The sequence below is a fragment of the Lissotriton helveticus genome, chromosome 5_1 (genome assembly GCF_964261635.1).
Source record: "Lissotriton helveticus chromosome 5_1, aLisHel1.1, whole genome shotgun sequence".
In the NCBI taxonomy this organism is placed as follows: domain Eukaryota; kingdom Metazoa; phylum Chordata; class Amphibia; order Caudata; family Salamandridae; genus Lissotriton; species Lissotriton helveticus.
In genome coordinates, this window is record NC_136065.1 from 605,584,621 (window position 1) to 605,607,327 (window position 22,707).

The following is a 22,707-nucleotide window of genomic DNA, read 5'->3' on the forward strand; positions in this document are numbered from 1 at the left end:
TGCCTATACTTCAAACCTAAGTATTGCCCCTTTCTATATCATTCTTCCCTCTTTCTACATCTCTCCTCCCTCTTTCTCCACCCTGTTCTCTCTTTCTGCACTTTTCTTCACTCTTTCTACACCCCTCTAGAATGGTTCTGCACATCTTTTGTCTGTTTCTACAACTCAGTTGCTTTTTTCTGTACTTCTCTTGTCTCTTTCTGCAGCTCTGTTGCTTCTTTCTGCACCACTCTTGCTCCTTTCTGTACCCCTGTTGCCTCTTCCTGCACCCTTCTTCCGTCTTTGTGCATCTCTGTGGCCTTCTTGCCTCTTTCTGCACCTGTTGCTTTCTTCTCAACTTCTATTGCTTCTTTCTGCACCTCTCTTGCTTGTTTCTGTACCCCTGTTGCCTCTTTCTGTACCTCTGTTGCCTCTTTCTGCACCCCTCTTGCCTCTTTCTGCACTTCTAGCGCTTCTTTATGCAGTTCTTGTGCATGTTTCCCCACCTCTTATCTCTTTCTGCACCCTTGTTTCCATTTTCTGCACCCCTCGTCTGTTTGCGCACCTCTGATGATTCTTTCTGCACTAGTCTTGCTTCTTTTTGCACCTTTCTTACACATTTTTTAACACTCCTCTTGCTTCTTTCATTATACAGGTTTCTCCTTCTGCACCTCTGTTGGTTCTTTCTACACTACTCTTGCTTCTTTAGACACCGCTCTTGCTTCTTTCTGCACCCCTCCTCCCTCTTTCTGTACCTCCCTTGTCTCTTTCTGCACTTCTTGCCTCTTTCTCTACCCCACTTGACTCTTTCTGCACCTCTCGTCCTTCTGTCTGCACTTCTCTTGCTTCTTTGTACACTTCTAATACTCCTTCGGCACCACTCTTGCCTATTTTTACATCCTTCTTCCCTCTTTCTGAACCGGTTGCCTCTTTCTAAAACCGTCTTGCCTCTTTCTGCACCTCTGTTGCTGGTTTGTGTACTTCTTTTGCTTTTTTCGGTACCTTTCTTGCTTCTTTCTGTACCCCTGTTTCCTCTTTCTACAACCTTCTTCCTTTTGTGCACCTCTGTTGCCTCTTTCTGCACCCCTCTTCCTGCACCTCTCTTGTCCCTTTCTGCACCTCTTGTCTTTCTGCACCTCTCGATTCTTTCTGCACTTCTCTTGCATCTTTCTCTACCCCACTTGCCCTTTTCTGCACCTCTCTTCCTTCTTTCTGCACTTCTACTTCTTTGTACACTTCTGATACTCCTTCTGCACCGCTCTTGCCTCTTTTTACATCCTTCTTCCCTCTTTCAAAACCTATCTTGCCTTGTTCTCCAACCCTCTTGCCTCTTTCTGCACCTGTTACTTGTGTGTGTACTTCTCTTGCTTCTTTCTGTACCTTTATTACTTCTTACTGTACCCATGTTGCCTCTTTCTACAACATTCTTTCCTCTTTAAACAACTCGGTTGCCTCTTTCTGCCCCCCTCTTCCCTCTTTCTGTACCTCTCGTGTCTCTTTCTGCACCTCTCTTGCTTCTTTCTGTACTTCTGTTGTCTCTTTTTCTACCCCATCTCTCTCTGCATCTCTCCTACTTCTTTCTCCCCTACTCCTGCTTCTTTCTGCACTTCTGTTACTCTTTCTGTACCCCTCTTGCCTCTTTCTACATCCTTCTTTCCTCTTTCTGCACTTCTCTTGAATTCTTTGCACCCCGGTTTTCTTTTTCTGCACCTCTCCTGTATATTTCAGCAACTGGCTTGCCTCTTTCTGCAGTTTCTTGTCTTCTTCTGCACCTCTGTTGCTTCTTTCTAAATCTGTCTTGCAAATTTCTGTACCTCTCTTCGCTACTTCTGCATCCTTCTTACCTCCTTCTGCACCTCTGTTAGTTCTTTTTGCACTGCTCTTGGATCTTTCGGCACTTCTTTTGCCTGTTTGTGCACTAAACTTGCCTCCTTCTGCACCTCTGTTGCTTCTGTCTGCACTTCTCTTACTTCTTAGTTATTTATTTTGACTATGTTCAAAACCTATATAGTTATAAAATGGTAAAGCAGCAGCACCAGAAAAGTAACATTTAACATATGATGACTGACAAATTAGTGATTATGATACTTTTCTAAGACTCTCTGGAAAAGTTCACTTGAAGTGCACTGAATCATTCTATGGATCACTTTTAACGTCTTCATGGTCTTCTGTTTAAGATATGTATGAACTTGCACTTTTTTGATATGTCTTATACATCTGAACATACTACACATATAAAACACGAGTATACATCTATTTGTATGTTTCTTTGATAAATTACACTACTAACAAAAGGTACAGACACATGAATGCATGTTTTTAAGAAGATGGTGACTTACACCAGAGACATTTGAAAGATTGCTGCTATATCTTTCACTAGGCCCAACACCCTATGTAGTCATAGAATGATGAAGCAGCAGCACAAGTAAGGTTTAAAGCATATTAAGAGAAGAATCAATGATAACGCTACTTTGTATGAGTCTGTAGAAAGCTATACTTCAAGTATGCCACATAATTTTCATTAGCTGCTACAAATCATTTGAACAGCAATCTGTCAGGTTTTAAGGTCTACATGGTGTTGTAACTAAGTAATATCTCTCCTTGCACATGTATTCTGATACATATTATGTATCTGAAGATGCTGGACATATAACACACACAAGTACACATTTATTCATATTTTACTTTAATATATGATATTGCTACCAAAAGGTACAGAAATATGTATAAATGGTTTCTGCAATATGTTAAGACTTACAGCTAAGTTATATGATGGGTGTGTCTCAGGGATTACATGACTCAATGGGTAGTGCCTGGATGATTGTATGAGTGCAAGGGTAATGTCTGTATAATTGCAGGAGACATTGGATACTAATTAACTGAATGCATAAGTGCAGCCGTAGAGATTGTGTGCATGGATAAGGGCATGAATAGACCCTGAATGCATAAATGAGTGTATAAGTAGTGCCTATATGCATTAATGGAGTACAACAGTAGTGTCTATGTGCCTGTATGAGTGCAACAATACTAGCTGGGTAATTGCAGAAAAGGATTAATAGGAACTGGTTAATTATAAGTAATGCATAAGTACTGCTTGAGTGATTTAATGAGTGCATCAATAAATGGAATGAGTGCACAAGTCGTGACTGAGAGCATGGATAAGCGCATGGATAGTGCCTGAGTGATTACATGAATGCAGGGGTAGTGCACTGCATGATTACTACCTGAATGATTGAAAAAGTGCATAGGTAATGCTTGGGTGATTGCATGAGTGCATGGCTAGTGCCTGGGTGATTGGAAGAGCGCATGGGTACTGTCTGAGTGATATAAGAACTGCATAGGTAATGCCTGGTAGATTACATGAGTGCAAAGATAATGCCAGCGTGATTAGAGCAATGCACAGATGCTGCCTTGGTACATCGAAGAATGCATGGATATGGCCTGACTGATTGGATCAATGCATAGCTAGTACCTGGGTGGTTGCATGAGTGCAAGGGTTGTGCCTGGGTCGTTACATAAGTGCATGCGTAGTGGCTGGATGATTGAGGCAGTGCTTTGGAATGATTGTTTGATTGCATGAGTGCAGGGATAATGCCTGGGTAATTGCATGAGTGCAGGGGTAGTGTCTAAGTGAATGCAGGGGCAGTGCCTGTGTGATTGTATGAGAACAAGAGTAGTTCCCCGGGTGATTGGAGGAGTACTAAGATAGTACCTGTGTGACTGCATAAGTGCATACATAGTGCCTGAGTGATTTTATAAGAGCATGGGTACTGGCTGAGTAATTGGAGGATTGCAAAGATCCTGAGAGGTTGATTGGAGGACTGCAAGGGTAGTGCCTGTGTGATTGAACCAGTGTGTAGCTAATGCATTAGTAATTGCATGATTGCAGAGGTAGTGTCTGGGGGATAAGAGGAGTACATAGGTAATGTCTGGGTGATTGCATGAGTTGAGGGGTAATATCTGGGGGATTACAGGAGTACATAGGACGTGCCTGGGTGATTTTATAACTGCATCAGTACTGCCTGGGTGATTAGAGTAGTACTGTGGTAGTGCCGGAGTGATTGGAGGAGTGCAACATCCTGAGTAGTAGCAGAATACTAAAATTGAAGCACAAAAGTGAGGTCTATGATATGGTGTACACTTTTGTAATGCAGCTTCACAATTCTGTAACTACTCAGGGTGTTGGGCGTACCCAAAATAAAGCATCAAACCTACACAAGAGTCTGTTATAAATCTCACCATATTCCTGAAAGCATATGGCTACCTTTTGAAATCATCATCCTACATAAAAGAAATAAACAAATAGACGGAACTTTACATTTGAAAGACACACCTACATTTCTGCAGTGTATTTCAAGTGTACCTTTCCCCATACTCTTTTCCCCAGACTCATAGAAAGTAGCCTAATCAGTAATCCCTTCTGCCAACATGTCTTAAAACTCACTTTTGTTCTACAGCTTCACTAGTCTACGAATATTGGGCCTAGCCAAACTTAAAGCAGCAACCTATCAAATGTCTCTACCATAACTCTCACCATAATCCTAAAAGCAAGAATGCTTCTATGTGTACCTATTGCCAAAAGCATAACACATATTAGAATACATGTGCAAGTAGAAACTTAACCACACTCACAAGACCATAAAGGCCTTAAAACTTGACAGAGTACACTTAAGATTTCAAACACCTAGATTTAGGCAGCACATTTCTGGTGAACTTTTACACAGACTCTTATAAAATACCATAATCAATCATTCCTCTTCCAACATATCTTAAACATCACTTTTCTACTACTACTGCTTCACTACTCTAGTACTAATCATGTATTGAGCATAGCTAACAGCAAAGCAACCCTTCACTTACCTTTGTTGAAAGTCTCCCCATATTTGTTAAGGCATATATGCATATATCTCTACCTTTTCCTAGTATCATCATATATAAAACAAACATAAAAATAAGTCTATACCTGTATTTTATAAATCTAGCATCTTCAGATGCAGAACACATTTGAAAATACATCTGTAAGTAAAGACATACCAGTCACAAAACCATGCAACTTCAAAAGCTGTACTTCTATTTTCAAATATGCACCTAAAATAATGTGATATATTTCAACCATACCTTTCAACACTCATACAAAATACCCTAATCACCAATTCCTCTGCCAACATGTTTTAAACCACAGTTTTGAGCTGCAGCTTCACCATTCTGCAACTACTTATGCTATTGGACCTACACAAATATAAACTAGCAACCCTTCACAATACTCTTCTGTAAGTCTCACCATATTCCTAAAAGCATGCATGTATATGTCTGTACCTTTTGCTAGCAGCATCATATATAAAAGTAATATACAGATAACTGTATATATGTGTTTTACACATCTATCATCTGCAGACGCATAACAAGTAACATAATACATGTGCAAGTAGAGACATACCTCAGTCACAACACCATCCACAGCTCAAAACTTCACAGACAACACTTCAAATCTCAAACACACACTGAAAATTATGCAGTATATATGAAATATACATTTACACACATCATACAAATTGCTCTAATAAATAATATGTCTACAAACATATCTCAAACCTCACTTTTGTGCTGCTGCCTTGTCTTTCTACAACTACTTATAATGTTACACCAAGCCAAATACAAAGCAGAAACCCTTCAAATGTCTCTGCTAAAAGTCTCACCATATTCCTAAAAGCATGCATGCATGTATATGTCTATACCACAACACTACCACACCTCAAAAATTCACAGAACAAACTTCCAATTTCAAGCAAAGACCAAAACTTATGGGGCATATTTCAACTGAACCTCTCTAGGGACTTAAATAAATAAGCCTAATCACTAATACCTTATGTCAACATCTTTAAACCCCACTTTTATGCTGCATCGTCACCATTCTACTACTACTCAGTCTTGAGCCTACCACATAAAAAGTAACAACACCTCTTTGTTATACATCATGCACCTTCAAATGAATAAGAAATGTGAAAATACATATACAAGTAGAGACATACTTCAGACACAAGTCCATGCACACCTTAAAACTTGACAGACTGCACTTCCAGTTTGAAAGCGACACCTTAAGTTATGCAGTATACTCCAAATGTACATATCCACACACTAAAACAAACTACAATAATCACTAATCCATCTTCCAATATACACATATTACTATACAGAATCTATTTCAAACAACATTTAACTACAATCAAACAAACTACAATACACATCTCTACATTTAATAATATATTTCAAACATCACAGTTCTTGAATAATTTTTAAAGATTAAAAATAAAGCTAATACATAATACACCTCACAAATTTATAACTTAACTTCTAAATTGATTTGTAGAATATGAACTATCACAAACTCATAAAAGATTTTCGTTTGCACACAATCAATGTAATGCAGCATTCAACAAGGTAAAACCAATAATGGCAAACTTTCCTTCTCTTTCTCCACACAAAGAAATATAAATAACAAATCACATTGCTTCCTACATAATTTTAATTGTAAAACACATTTCTATTGGTTAGACATATTAACCCTTATCAACTGACTTCTAAAAGTGAACAAACTGGTTCTGGAATTTTTTGGGACTCGTGACTCCACCGCACACCAACCTGATGGAGCCGCGAATCCATACGGGGTTCAAAAATATATTACAAATAAAAATACCACTATTTTATCAACGACACACCACTTCTAAAGATAGTACTGACTTGTGAAATTATACTTTAATAACATATCACTTATATATAAATTACAATTTTACATTTTACGTCCACAGTTAAGTTTCAACCCTTCCCCCATTCTGCTTAATGCCAGTTTCCATAGTAACATTCAACTGAACTAACAGGTCACAAGTTTACCATATTTTCAAGTTCAGCATACAAGGTTACAAATGCAAACAGCAGGTGTGGTTGACTTTTGCAAAATATGACCTTATCCTATCTACTGTACCTTTCAAACATTTTTTCCTAACCAATAACAAATATGCGTTTTAGAGAAAGTAACATGCACCCTATTTTTGTGTACAATGTTCTTAAACTGCCAATCAATTCTCTACTTTTTTTTAAACAGCATCTTGTCCACCATTTTAGATACCTCTCATTCTACCAACTGACTACCTCAGCTACAGACATCTTTTGATTACTTCCAGACATCCCTTCAAGATGCTTACAGTATGGATTATTGGGCACAGCTGTGTTTTCTGGTGCAAAAGATATGCTGAACCCAGAGGTATTGACAAAGACCTAGCTTTGAAAAATGTGGATATTAAATGGATTGCAGAGAGGATTAAAGTGGCACCAATTGATGCCTGTGGTTGAAACCTTTTTGCATCTCCAACCCCCTGACCTCATGATTGTGCACTGTGGTGGCAATGACCTAGGCACATTGACTGGGGTAGGACTGGAAATGCTCATGAAGGATACCTTTGCACAATTTATGTTGCTTTTCCCCCAAACTGTCTTTGTATACTCTAATATATGCCAAAGACAGAAATGGAGGTGGTCAAATCAATTCTGTCCACAGAATTAGAAATCAAGGAAGAAAGTCAGTAAAGCTGTTTCTGCTTACCTCAGAGACCATAGGATGGGCTCCAGATATAACAATCTAGGTTTTGATATGGATGACATCTACAGAAGTGATGGAGTACACTTCACAGATCATGCGAACAGAGTTTTTCTCAACAACTTAAAGCTGTGCATCCGCACTTACATGTAGCTACAACAAACTCATAATAAAAACAAGGGCTCTTTTTAGAGCTACTATATAACACAATAGTTTATCGAAATTTTTTTTTTTTTACACATACATATTTTTTTGGGGGGTGGATTCACGCACCCAACGCGAATCTGCAAATGCATGATTTCAATGTACTACAACACAATACACTTTTCAGGTTTAACTATTAATTTTATATATTATAATCAACTATCAATTGTTATCTTGTCATTAACTTCAATCACAGTTTCTCTTTAAAACAACTTCACAAATACAACACTACCTTCTAAATTATATACTACTAAATTATTTGAGGTGAATCACGAATTCAACGCGACGTTACATGGGGGCGCGCTGAGAGCCGCGTTGGGGTCGCGACTCCAAAATAGAAAGAAAAAACAACGCCCCACTTCCATTATTCGGTATTCGCCCCGAGGACCCCATCCCCCGTGGCATGCCAGATTAAAAAACATTTTTTAAATAAGGAGGCAGGGTGTGGCCGCCCTCCCGAGGCCAATTATGGCCCCAGAGACCCCATTCCCCGGGACCAGGCCAGCCTTGGTTTTTTTTGAGAGGGCGGCAGAATGGCCCTCCTCCTGAGGCCAATTATGGTCTCAGGGACTCCATCCCCCGGGGCCGGCCTTCGGTTTTTTAAAAAATAAATAAATGGGACCCCCATCCTGCGGGACCGGCCCTCAGGTCGGGGATCGCGGGGGAGCCCCAACACCCCCGCGGTCCCAGCCGTCTCCCCGCCTCCTGCGGGAGCCGGCATTACTCTTGGGCAAGGGGAGCTGCTAACATGCAGCTGCCCTTGTCCAAAACCAAATCTGCTTTGCTTCATGGAAGCAAGAGCAGGTTTCCTGATCTTGCTTTCAAGAGGCAAAGCAGTGTTTGCTATGACAGGGCGGTAGCTGTGCTCCCACCCTGCCAGAGCAAACGGTAATGACCCGTGGATCGCTTGTTGTCCGATAGCGAGATAAATCCCACCTTTTCCCCTTGTAGGTTAATCCATGTATGTTGTATAACTCAAAACAGAGGGGAAAACGTATTGGAAAGGAAAAGGGGGTATTGGAGAGAAAGGTAAGAAACAAAGATAAAGATACACTTGTTCCAGCAGGCGGAGTGAAGGAAGACCTGGACTGGACTCTAAATTACGGGGTGGCACAGCATTATAGAGGCAGGATGCAGGTGACAACTAATACGATGAAGCGAGGAGCCACACTGTAACTAGCAAACCTCCATAGCACTGGGAAACAAAGTTTTGCTAGATAAACAGAAGGTGGTCCAAATCAAAAGTTCAATACTTTGAAAAATGAAAAAGGTTGAGGTATCAAAATACAAGTGGGAACTGGTACAAAAAACAAAGGAGTCAAAACAACCAATTTTGCCAGACAATAGCCTACATGTCGGGTGAACCTTAATAGCTCTCTTACTTATCTGACCCGCTAGTCCAATACCGGCTCTTTAGAGGCTGGGCAGCGTGTCTTAGACCCATCCCAGGAAGTATCTGTCCTCCATGACTGTAGTTTTCACTGCCCCATCCTCCACCTCCTCCGTGTATGATATTTCCTAACACTGTTATGGGCTGTTTTTCCAAGAGACCTGACTGGGCCTAGCATCTGGACAGCCTTCCAGCTTCTCCAACTAATCCTTTAACACAAGGGGCATTAGACTTATCCCATTTTTTTGCCAAGCGATGAAGGATGCTTTTCAAGGCCATAATTCTAAGGTTTAGCTATTCTAACTGGGCCTAGTTTCCTCCACTCTGCAACTCTTAAGATTTGCGTTTATCTCTAAAACCACGTGCTATGCATTGGTATTACTATGTACATCGTGTGGTTGTTGTTATGCTTAGAATAAGGGAATGATGAGTGGGAGTTGGATCAGTTACAGAGGGACTTCCATTGTGTGAGGAAGTGTTGGCCTTTTACTTAAATAAAGAAGTTAACCTACCCCATTGTCTCTGTGGCGATTACATAACAAGAGTAGTCAAGCTGTTAGTGTAGGTTTCCCTAAATATTGTTAAAAGTCACCCATATACTCTCTTAAGTTTCTAGCTAACTAAGAACTGTTATCTTTTAGACGCGGTTTCATATTTTAGATAACTTTTTTAAATTATTAAATTCACAAGCATTACTAAGAATAAGCAGATAAAGATTATGAAAACGTATTGGTAATCTCCGTGTAATCAATATATGGTCCATCCAGTACAAGAATGTCACTTTAAAGTAATTTAAACAGACATAATTTGTCAATCTCATTCTAGTACATGCCATGTTTTGGGTATGTCGCCAAATCATGGACATGAATTAACAAACGTGCCATGGGTAGCAAAACCGACATGACACCTCTGTTAACACCAACATAAAACCTTTATGCTCTGTCCCACCTTTAACATCCCCCTATTTTATTCTGTGATGCTGGGGGGGAGGTCATGAAGAAGACACTACTGGAAATAAGCAACATTACACCTCAGTTATCACCAACATCAAAACTGAACGCTCTGTCCCAGCCTTTAACACCTTAACAGTCCCCTATTTTAATCTGAGATGCTGGGGAGAGGACAAGAAGGGGAAACTACTGGAAGAAAACAGGGATCTTGGAGCTCTGTTTTCAGTTGCTGCTTCTGCCAGAACAGCTGGAATCAGGGTTAGCAAAGCAGTGCCAGGGAAACTAAGGGGGAAACACAGAGGCAGAAGCTGCTCCTGGCAACCACTAAATTATATTTGCTAGCCAATACACAAACAAACACACACACGAGCACACATACACACACACAGAACCAAACAGTTATGTACTCCGGATTCTGAGCCGATTCAAATTAGCTAGCCTTTTCCCAGAACTTCCTCAACTGAATCTGGTCTCAAAAGGAGTAGATGCCCCGGTTACTTACCGGTAATCTTCATTACTCCGAGTATAGTCTTCCTCGCCACACGAGTAACATAGTGAGCTTCAGCTCCACACCAGAACCCTCCAAAGCAAAAGAAGTCAGCCTCCCATGCCTCCCATCCCTTCCCAATATGGCCGACCCATTACACCCCTGACCTCTAAAAGAGGCGGGCCGGCCCAACCCTTCAGCCTGAAACTACCAAGCCTAAACATGAAGCCGACAGCCAGACAGGGAGGGAGGGATGGGAACTCATGTGGCGAGGTAGACTATACTCGGAGTAATGAAGATTACCGGTAAGTAACCGGGTCATTACCTCCTCGTTAGTCTTACTCGCCACATAAGTAACATAGTGAGCACATACCAAAGCCGAGCGGCTTCATGGAAACTCACAAGAAACCAACGGACCAGAAGGGGAAGCCAAGGATGCAGGCAAACCCAAAAGACCAGACAAGTGGAAGGACCACCCGCGAGAGAGGCAACCACGAGCAGGAAGAACCAGCCCCGGACAGAGAGACACCGGAAGGGCCGAGAATCCGGACCCCCGGGACCCGCAGGTATGCCACAAAAACCGCCCAACCAAAAACCGAAGGAGGACAGAGAAGGCACGGAACCAGACCGTACGGGGCCAAAAGCCACAACAAACACGCCCAGAACATACGGCAGCAAGCCGACCCAAACACAGCAAGACCACCCAATGGACAGCCACAAGCGAGAGGGGAGCAAGCCCAGACACCGGCACCAAAGAAGCAGAGGGCAACCCAACCACCGCGACCCAACAAAAAGCCACAGCAGGAAGAGAAGCAGCCTGACCGAAAAAACAGCAACACTGCATGGCGGACCAGCAACATCGAGAGAGTAGAACCCACTTGAGGACAGAAGCAGCGGAACCAGATGAAACAACACAGACCGGCAGGAGCCGACAGAATGGAAGAGGTGCCGAAAGGAACCCAGCACGCCAACCGAACCACAACAAAAAATGAAGGGCAAGGACAGAAACAGGCGGGACACGAACCCCAGTCGCACAAAGGACCCCTCGGAAGGGAGCGCAACACCAAAGAGAAAAACCAGGCAGGCACAAGGCAAAACAGACACAGGAAGCCGCAGGAACGGCCCGGCCCCAAAGGGAACCCAACCGGGCAACAGCGGAAAGCCCATCAGGACGCCCGCGGAACCCGAAGAGCGTAAGGGACCATGCCCAAGGCCAAGCCACCAGAGAGGAAGCAAAACCCCACCAGGGGCCACCATGGACAAGAAAGCAAACAGAACCTGATAGGGAGGGGAACACAGCACGAAGGAGCGAGACCGCCCCGCCAAGGGGCCAAGCAAAATGCCCCAGGAACGCTCCACATGCAGCAAGCGAGCCACCGAAGCGAACACCCAGGAGGGCATACAGCCAGTCAACACCAGGTCCGACCCAGCTGAACAACGGAGAGCCAACAGGAACAGGAGCGGGAGAGAGGAAAGGCCACAGGTAGAAACACACCAAAGGCGAGAAGGACGGAAGAGCAGGGCGAAACAAGCCCGAGCAATGCCAACTCCCTCAGGGAGAAAACCAGAGCCAGCAGGCACCAGCACCTCAAATCCAGGAACAAAGAAGAAGAGAGGAAGCAAAATCCAGACAGGAAGCGCAGGCCGCCACCACGGGCAAGGAGAACCAGGAAAACCAGTACCCCCGAACAAAAAGCACCGTCCGAACATAACACTGGTATAACACGAAAGCAGCGGCAGGACCCAAACCCCTGTCCTGCGCGAACCAGCGCCACCAGAAGCACAATACAAATCATGGTACCAACGCCCCCGGACCAACACCCATAGCAGCAGAAACCAAGGGAGAAGCAGCCAGGCGAGTACCATCAACTGACCAAAAGGCCCCAGCCAGGCCAAACAAGCCCAGACCCCGAGCAAGCCAAGGGACCAGAGGAATCGGAAAGCCGGGAGACCAGACGAGAAGGTAGACAGACACCACCGGCGACCCCAACCGGAACCAAAGTGACACAGCTAAGGAACGGAACAACCGAGCCAAAAACCAAAGGGGCAAACCCAGCAACCCCCGGAGAACGAGGCAGCTGAAAAACTGCCCAGAATAGAAACAATGAGCCCTCGCAGGGCCGGGGCAAAACCCCAGACCAGCCAAGGAACGGCCAACAGAAGCCAGACGAGAAACCCGCCACCAGGTGAACCAACTGACCCAGTACAGACCGGGAAGCCAAGCACGCCCAACAGGATAGAAAGAGACCATCAACATCCGGGAAGGGGATACCTGAACAAGAAGACCACAGGCTGCACCCGTAACAGGGCGGGAAAGGGAGCCACCGGGGCAAGAGAAAGGACACCAACGGAACAGGCAAAGTAGGGACGGAGCCGGAACCAAGGAGAGCATAGAGGCACCAAGACCAACCGGATGGGAAGAAACCCCAACAGACAGACCGGGCAAGCACCACCAGCCAAGCGGGCACAAAAAAACCACCAGAAACACGCCCAGAGGAAGGCCCCTACCAAGGAATGCTCATAAGTATGTATGTATGGCACATCCATATAGCGCGAAAACAGTCACCCTACGGGCAACCTGGCGCTCCAGATTCGGTGATCGCCAGCACGACACCAGCCCATAGTAGGCAATGAGAGGTCTAGTTGTCCATCCTCGGGAACAACCAGGATTACAGATCCTGTCTGAAACAGGCCCACGAAACGGCCCGGCCGACGGACTGAGTCAGATTGCGATAGGGTAGCACAGGTAAGAAGGGGCGAGGACCCGCTATAGCAGGACCCACGGCCCAGGGGAGGAGGACCTGCTCGAGCTGGCAACAGCAATGGGCAATTCCCCGCCATGTGACAACTCGGAGAGCCCGCAAACATCAGAGCCCGCTAGAGCAGATCTGAAAAACAAAAACAAAAGGGGCAGCAGGAACCAGATGGACAGGAACCGACGGAAAAGGAGCAAAAGAAATAACATTGCCTAGACAATTGTAAATGAGCACACAGAGTCAAGGAAAGACCAGGGATTGAGCACCTAATCTACAGAGCAAGAGACCAGGACCCCAACCATGAGGCCAGAGAGACTCCGACCAGAGAGACAGCCAAAAGGCGACCCCACAAGAATAGGACAAAACGCACACCCCAGCAGAGGTGTGAAATGAACCTCAGGCCCGACCAAGCTGCCACCACCCAAAGGCAGTAGACCAAGCAAAGAGCTGCAGCACGTTGGACGTGAGCAGGGGAGCCCACCAACCGACAACTGGAGCGGCCCAGGAGGGGGCAGGACCCAAGGAACCGATACAGAGCCACCCAGGACGTGAGGAGAGTTAGCAGAAGGCCCCCAACAGAGCCCCCATCCCCCAGGAAGCGAGGAAAAGCACGAACAGGACGGGGGAGCGAGAGCCGCCTGACAAGCCAGGGAGCAGGAGGAGGAGAGGGCGACACGGTATCACAACACACGTATACATAAAGCGTACATAACACCCATGGGCCGCAAGGCGCTGAATAACATGATCATCGTTACCCAACACAATGGTACTCCAGTAACGACCTCAAATGGATGAAAGGCTGAGTGGACCCGCCGGAATGCGAACCTGTGACCACGAGGACAAACCCCGCCCCTGCAGAGGAAGCAGAAGACCACTAAGCCAAAAACGTACCACCTGGGGACACTTTCAACAGCAATAGCAGGATCCGAACCCTGGCCTGTGAGGGCGAGCTCCACCAAAGGTACAAGACTTACCTTCGAGCTATAGCTCCTTGGTGCCAGAAGTAAAACCCCACATTGAGACCATCGAAGCGGCCCAGAGAAGGCTGGACCGGCGCCAACAGCCGCCCACCCCCAACAGACAAGCAGTAGCCCACAGCCCCCGGAATCCCCAGGAGGACGCCTAATCAAGAGACCAACCAGGTCAGACCCCGCATAACAAACGAGGGTAGGATGGATGGTCCGTTGACCCAAAGCCCAGAAGGAAGAAAGGAGTCAGGGACAACCCAGGAAAACAAAACGAAGCCGTGGCCCCGTAACACACCCCTAAATGCCAGTAACAAATACCAGGACAGGAACACACACCCATTGGGCCAAAGGTCGATGTAAGTGCCCCCACCAGCACGCACAGGAAGGGCAAAACTCAAATAACCCATTACGAAGAGCGGGAAACCGTCCCAAGGAACCCGTGAAGGCCACCCAGAATAAAGAATAAGGGTCCAAAGGAGAAGAAAGGAGAGCAAGGTACAGGGCACCCACCGCTCCATGATGCCGCTACAAAAGACAGCAAACAGAACTGCAAAAACAGAGAGAATGACCAGCATCGCCAAGAGCCCCATACCAAACTTCGCAGTGAAGGACTACAAGGACCCAAGGACAGGCAACACACAAAATACAGAAACAGCCTGAGGAACGGGCGAGGTGCGCGGCTACAAACGGGACAGGACGTAATCGAGGTCATGGCAGCAGTGCACGGACCCAGGCAGCAAGCAGGCGCACGCGGCAACCGCCAGCACACGCGCCCACAGTGAGCAGGGGAGCCAGGAGAGGGTGCCGGCCGGACATCGGAAATGCACGCCCCTCCCTTCCCCCGCGAAAAACTCAGAACGGTCCCCGGTGCACGATCGTGCGGGAGAAATGGAGCGCCGCCACTCACCGGTGCAGGTCTGACCACGAGCCTGGACGGACAGAGAGGGAAGCGAGGTGCGGAACGGCGCCGGGAACTGCCACCGTCCCGGACGCCGTCTCAGGAAGGAAGGCCAGGACCCGTGAGACCCACGCACAAACACGGCCCCTCCCAGCAATCTCCAACCAGCAGCGGAAAAACCGCCCACGATCACTCTACCATAACGAGTGCACCTGGAGGCCGGTCGATACAATGGTGAGTGGACCCGTCACAGTGAGCGACCAGCGTGCCAGAAGCCCATGTGTGCTGGGAGGGTCCAAACGCTAGCAAACCCAGACGGGGAAAAAAATGCACCGGAAGCCTCCACGGCTGCAGGGGCCGGGAAACAGAGCCCGCGGCCGCCCCCTATTAATCCGTGGCTCGCTACAGCAGAGCCTAACCGCCCCCAAGCAAGTGAACAGGGGAAGGAAGGGGTGAGGATCCCCGTGTCCATGGGCCCGCTAGAGCAGGGCCTCCACCCAGGTACCCATGCTCCCAGCTAAAGCAGGAACACACTTACCTGTACGCGCCTCGGAGAGCCTGCGCAGAACTAAAAAAACAGGCTGAAGGGTTGGGCCGGCCCGCCTCTTATAGAGGTCAGGGGTGTAATGGGTCGGCCATATTGGGAAGGGATGGGAGGCATGGGAGGCTGACTTCTTTTGCTTTGGAGGGTTCTGGTGTGGAGCTGAAGCTCACTATGTTACTCATGTGGCGAGGAAGACTAACGAGGAGGTAATGCTGGCCTGGATAACTTAAATCCTAACAGTGAAAAGCATCAGTGATTGTGGATATTTTTGCACTAAACATTACTGTGAGACAATCACGTTAATAGTGCTGCTATCTTCAAAAGGAGACATTGTTCTTGGTTTTTGCTTGCAATCATTAATTTTAAAAAGTGGTGGTCCCTCTGTGCAATATGATTGTGTCCTAATTCTGGCTTTACGACATTTGATGTTTATGAGGGAGAGCAAATGGTGAGTGCGTGTGCTGTGTAGGTGTTTTTACTGCACATTGAGAGTGGTAACTTCATGTTTTACATAACAGAATTCTGAAATTGCTTAGTTTCGGTTTAACAAAATGTCAAATGAAGAGTAGGTGGGTAGCACAGGCATGGAAACATTTACACAATCATTTTTTCGCATTTCATTGACTAGTAAACGTATAAGCAATGCCATACTAAACGTGGAAATGATAGTGAGGTGAAATCTGGGTTCTGCAGATACACTAACATACCAACAAGAGAAACGTCAACTCAACCCCGAGATACTTCAAATCTGGTATAAATACCTTCCTCCAGAGACAAAACATGCTGTTGTTTCACAGACGTGAACGTAACTGACTGATTTGAATTTTGTAGAATCCTCCAACCCTGAATTCAAAAAGAGAACACGGCCACCTTCTGGAAGGATACAGTAGGTACCTTGTACACATCCATCCATTCAGAACCAGACAGAAGCACAATTGCCTCTCTTTCTGGCAGCCGCCTGAAAGAGCGATCTTGAAATAGGCGAATACGTTCATTCAGTTTCTAAAAAAGGGTGTGTTGGTGGTACTCACAGACTATTTACATATTTTTTTCTATAACCTGTTAATGCACGTTTTTGTCATTGTGGAGTGTTGATCATAACGGAAATGACTACTAGACAACTCACTCAATGGAAGAAACAGTAAGGCACCTAATGAATTTAAAGTGAGATATTTTTAAAATTGAACCAGTATAATAGTGTTTTTTTTTTTAAGTTTGACTAATGTTGACGCAGTCAAGTACGCTAGCCTACAAATACTGAAAATATACATTTCATCCTGGCTGTAGTGTTCAAAACCAATAAAACATAACATAGCGTTAGCCGATCTTCACAGCAGCGTTCCATCCAAAACTGAGGAAACGCCCCCTCCACTCCAACTCTCGAGAGAAAAAAATCCACGCAGAGCATTTTATGAACCTTCATGCCACGACAAACCGTCTGCATTAATCACAAATTGGATAAAACACCATTTCCTAAAACACTATATTTGAGGTATGTCTCTAAAAACGTTTATGGCGTCATCATATTGTACAGTCGATAACATACTCCCTATAACTGAAGATATGTAACAACATATGCAGTATGAAAGGTACAGCAAACATTAATCGAAGCCTTACAAGGTAAACAGCCTTTATGAATGCAATATCTGAATTTCATTTTTAATAAAGGAATGAAAACCATGGATTCCTGTACGTGACCAATGAACACCACGAGAAAGACAGGTTGTAGGACTATTACATGAATCGCGCGGACTAAAACTTCCAGTACTTTGGAAGCCAGGTTGCAAAAAAAATCAATTAAAAGACAGTGAAAAAGTTATGAAATAATTATATTCGTGTAGTTGCATATATACTATATCGCATTTCTTTTATTAAAAAATGACTGCTCTGACGGGTGCCATTTTCTCTGATGTGGACCTAGTATTTTAAATTACCAAAAGCCATGTAATTTGTGGATGCACTTAAGCCTAGTGTTTCTACCTGGATCAACATTTATACTGTTTACACGAGGCTTATCTACCCTTCTACTTTGAATAAAAAAAAAATATATATATATATATATATATATATATATATATATATATATATATATATATATATATATATACGCCCACACATATATTCTTTATAGAATCTGATGCGCGATTACCTGAACAGTAAAAAGCAATGGCATTTTGCCACTCATCTACGTTTTACACAGCAGAATATAAGTGGCGCTCCCATTTCCTTGGTGGATTTTAGAGCATATGTAAATTGAAAGTTTGAGTTGAGCACAGTAGCGGGAGCAGCTTAGCACACGTTAAGCATCCCACGAACAGCAAAGCTGCAGGAGGGCAGAAGCTCTAAACCAGCGGTACACATAGCAGGCCAATTCAGTGCGGATACACCGCAGCAACTGATATATCCTGAATGTTCGCTCTGTCTGTCCATGGTGCTGAACCATGCAACCATGGGACGCGCCCCCTTAGCGTTCATTCCCATACCCCTCGACCTTTATGTATACCATGCGTCACTTATCACCGATTCCAGCACAATGTATGGTCACCGCCTTTTGTTTTCTGCATTATATGGGATCAGTATATTATAGATGATGTAGATGCAAAGATACGTTTCCCTGGGCCATCGCATATAACTCGTATCTACAATGGTGTGTTTTTTTCAACCAACTCAATAGTTTGCATTGAAACGAGAAATGCTCATCGTGAAACCACATGCGTTTTAGCTAAGCTATTGCACCGGAAAAAATATTTACCCTTCGAAATTAACGTACAGCTAACACCCTGGCCAGATGCATTGCAAAGGTTCATTTTGCAAAGAATTGATATTTGGGTATTGGCCACGAGAAAAAAGCCCCCCCCCCAATCTTTTGTTCTGGGGTGCATGAGTAGGCGACATTTCCAGCAGTCAGGGCCACCAGGAGCAGATGGGGACGCTAACAAAGAATGGTGGGGACGCTGTGATTATTATCTCATATTAGTCTCAATAAAACCGCTTCATGTGAGGGGGATTAGAGGTGTCGACTTTACCGTCCCTGTCGCAGAGCTGAATGGCTTCCAGGCTGAGGTTCTTGATGACATCCTCGCAGGGGCTGGTGGGGCTGCTGATGCTGTGGCTCATCCGGGGCACCTCCATGCTGCCCCGGGGAGAGTGCGGTGCTCCTGCGGACGCCGTGCTTGAGGCTGGGGGGCGTGCGAAGGTCCAGTCGCTCTGTGCCTTGCCTCTCTCCTCGGTGCTGCCTGTCACAGCCTGGGCAGAGGAGGAGGAGCCACGCGGGCCGTCACGGGCCCCGCGCCCCTGATTTGCTCACCGCAGTGATGCAGAGGGAGCGGAGCGGAGGGGGAGGGGAGCTCAGGAATACACCGTGCAAACGTGAAACTGCAGATTTCCTTCGCAGAGAATCCCGCCACAGTGAATAATGGCGCACCGGTGCATGGCCTGCGCCGCGGAGGAAAGGGGAGGCGCGCATGCAGCCATAGGCTCAGCCCTGGGCGGCCTCACACGCCCACCGTACAGCCGCAGCCGTGGTGACAGCCGGGGAGGGGAGAAAGGATGCAGCAGGACCAACAAGACCACCTACAACAAGAGCAGTTCCGGATTTTTTAAACATTATTTTAAAAACCGTTATTTTGTTCCCAAGTTATGCGTTCTTGTAAACTGTAGTATAATTCCAAGTATAGGCACGTTCGCGTCCCCGGGACTTTTTACCAGGCTGTTTTATAGGCTTCTCACCACAGATTAATTAACACGCTCGCTCACGTGTTCGACGTTGGGTTGCATTTCTTGCATCGTCACTGTTTCAAAGGAAGCCCCGCATAAAAGGCCCACCAATATCTTACATGAGTGAGTAAGGTGCGAAACCGTATTTTTTGAGAACGAAACTTGGAGTTAAGGCACACCGAGCAGATGGGCGAAACCATAAGTGCGTTATTTTTTCCAGAAACAAATCCAAAGCGCCCCAATACTGCTAATTTATGTTGGTTCCATTCGGATTTCATTCCATATTTTGACTTCGATTTGGGTTTGATTTACTTTTTAAATAAACGGAGGAGAAGGACGCCACTGGGTGGCAACGGCTCAGGCCTCTGCCCCTCCCCCGCGGCCTTCCAGATGCGCAGTCGGCGGCCGTTGAACTTGAGCACGCTGCGATCCGCGGGGAGGAAGGCGTGCGAAACAGCCTTTGGCGGGGTGACGGGCCAAGTTTGGGGATGCGCTCACGTTCGGTATGTGGTAAGCGGTACTTACCACTTTCGTTCGTTTTTGTGGTCTGGTAATGATGTCTTCGGTGCCCGGATGGAGTCGTACCTCACGTGCAGTTGGTTTACCACAACCTTGCCCCAGGCACTTGTTTGGTGTGAGTCCGCGAAGGCAATGTATTTTTAAAAGGTGGTTTTGAAGCCTTTCTTTTTAGGTCTACCTAGAGTCATGTTAATGTGCGTCTAAAGTGGCGCAATTGTGAACCGTGCAAATCATAGAGCGGCCTTTAGTCCCCCCCCCCCCTCTCCCCCCTTGCTTGTGCTTGGATGTGTTTTTTTTCCCACTTGGTTGGTGATCAAGTTTCTACCGCTTTTTGTTATCTTTTGCACTTGGACGGGATAGTAGACTGTTTTTTATACATGTTGGTTGATCCGAACTGTTTAAAAAGGGTTAGATTTAAGGTAATCAAAGATATAGTTTATATATGTGTAAAGTAAACACACGGTATTTTTGAAGGTGTCACTTTATTTCCTGTAAATACGACACACCGGGTAGAGAGCTCCGGTCACCAGCTCAAAATCATGGACAGCTGCAACTGCCCTCATCAACTGTCAACTAACTGTCAGATAGCAAAGTACAAACGCCATCTGACGTAATGTATACAAATGCGGGGATGCGCGGCAGGGACGGGGATGAGCGGCAGGGACGGGAACATGCAGGGGACATTTGCAAGAGGGAAAGGTACCAACGTAACACATCTCCTTCCGAACGGAAAAAGAACACAAGTAAACAACAAGCATTGGAAATGCAATAGGTCTCGCAGCATTAGAGTTAGTGCTTTTAGAATTGTTTATGGTTTTTTTTTGTAAATCTTTAGCATTTTTGTTTCCTGTAGCCAATGCTAAAGAATTACAAAAAAAAAATGTTAATGTTAAGCTAATGTTTTTCCTAATTGGAACGTGACTTTATTTTACCTTTCTGTCACATTTGTTTACAGGTAGTGGTGTATAATGTAAAATATCCTACCTATTGAGAGGGAATTCAATTCTCGTCTTGTCTCGAACAGACTGCGGGCAGGGGAGGGGGCGGAGCGGGGAGAGGGAACAGACGGAGGGAAGGCCAGATAAGGGGAGGGGGGAGGAGAGTAGGAGGAGGAGAGTAGGGGAGGCACGGCCTAGCGGCCGTGCAATCAAGAAGTGAGGGGGCGGGAGAGTAGGCAAGGCAGGCGGCTGGGGGGAGGGGGGAGGAGAAATGCGACGCGACATTAATCCTATGACCGGGGCTCCTCATGGGTAGGCAATCTAAAGAGGAGTAGGATATATTTAATTATAAATCTGACCACTTAGATGTTAACAATTTGCAGGAAACGGAGTTAAAGCCAATAGCTGTAAATTTAGCGCACCGATCATTGCACGGGTACTAGTCCTCCTGACTCGGTCGCTGTAAAGAAAGGGAGGAACTTATCAGACCGCGTCGGGTGAGGCTCATACTCGTGGGCTCAACTGGACTGACAAACAGGCATCGCTTACCTAAAGGAGCGGGTCAGGCTGCTTCGTTCCCGACATCCTGCAACTCCCATAACATTTGAAAGAGTGGCGTCCAAGTTAGGCAGGGATTGCAATACAGGTACTTACGCACCACGTGACCGCGAGGGCAATGGAAGAAAGCCTACGCCCGTTGTCGTGGTTACCAGGGCGCTTTAGTACGGCGTTCGAGTTCGATTTAGAATTAAATTACCTAGCCAGTAATTAGAGTCATCCGGTTATATCGTAATTTCAATTATCACCGCAAATTAAATTTGGGATATAATTATGGTATTCTTGTAGATTTTTAGGCTAATACAGTTAAGGTATATTAGCCGGAATAACAGGTCTGGCGACAGGTATTTTTATCACAGGGTAAGGAGTGGAGTACAGCATTTTCAGATTACTGCGTTGGCAGGCAGAGAAAATGGGGAGGGGGCGGATCCGGAGGTGCGTCGTGACACTCGTGAGGGGGAGTGGAGAAGGAGGGGGGAGTAGAGTAGGGGAGGCACGGCCTGACGGCCGTGCAATCAAAAAGTGAGGAGGCGGAGCTGGGGGAGGCTGTGACAGAGAGAGCAGGCAATGCAGGCGGCTGGGGGCTTGTGCACGCGCTTTGAAGCTCATTGCGCATGCGCATTGAGCTTCAATTTCTCGTGCACTGCAAGGAATCGCCACGATTCCTTGCAAGTTGGATAAAGAGTGGATAAGCCCCCATAGTCTCGCAAGCTCGATGCGCATGCGCATCGACAGGCGAGACCTAAAAACATGTAACTGTAGTCAAACATGCTCCTTGTAATACATAAGTCTGTCCACAAGGGGACCATGTAGACACGGGTAAGGGTTACTTACCCTATTGTCATCATCTGTGGTTAGTCCACTATGGACTTCTAGTTATCTTCGGTTCTAAATTCACTGGTGGTGTTACTGTCAACGAGGTTCATTTGTTCCATAAAGGCCAACACAATGTCCTGACCTTCCTCCAACGTGGATGAATGAACTTCACAGGAGGATGCTGCAGAGTCTTCAGATCCCCCGAACTCGTGCTCACCCGCAACACCAATATGCATCCAGTCAGCTCCTGAGTTTACATCATGGTGTGAGCATTGTACCTGTTTGTGTGCCTCTTTACTCTCCTCCTCTGACTCCTCATAGTCTAACCAGACCCAACAATCCATGTTACTATCGTGCTCCAATCTTCTCTTACTCGTACCATCTTCTCCATC

General features: G+C 45.8%; 1 protein-coding gene across 2 annotated transcripts in view; it reads right to left on the reverse strand.

Moving 5' to 3' along the window:
- The window catches only part of PHYHIPL (phytanoyl-CoA 2-hydroxylase interacting protein like), a 202,803-nt gene extending 182,669 nt beyond the window's left edge, over window positions 1–20,134 (reverse strand). Inside the window, exon 1 of one of the 2 annotated variants that reach the window (XM_078642969.1) lies at window positions 20,010–20,134. Coding sequence is in view for 1 of the 2 variants with exons in the window: in XM_078642968.1 (XP_078499094.1) it covers window positions 18,794–18,899 (106 nt within the window). In the remaining variant the exon portion in view is untranslated. Of the gene's footprint in view, window positions 1–18,793; window positions 19,329–20,009 lie in introns of those variants that run through there. The other variant, XM_078642968.1, reaches the window with a different exon arrangement.
- Between the last annotated feature and the right edge of the window lie 2,573 nt (window positions 20,135–22,707).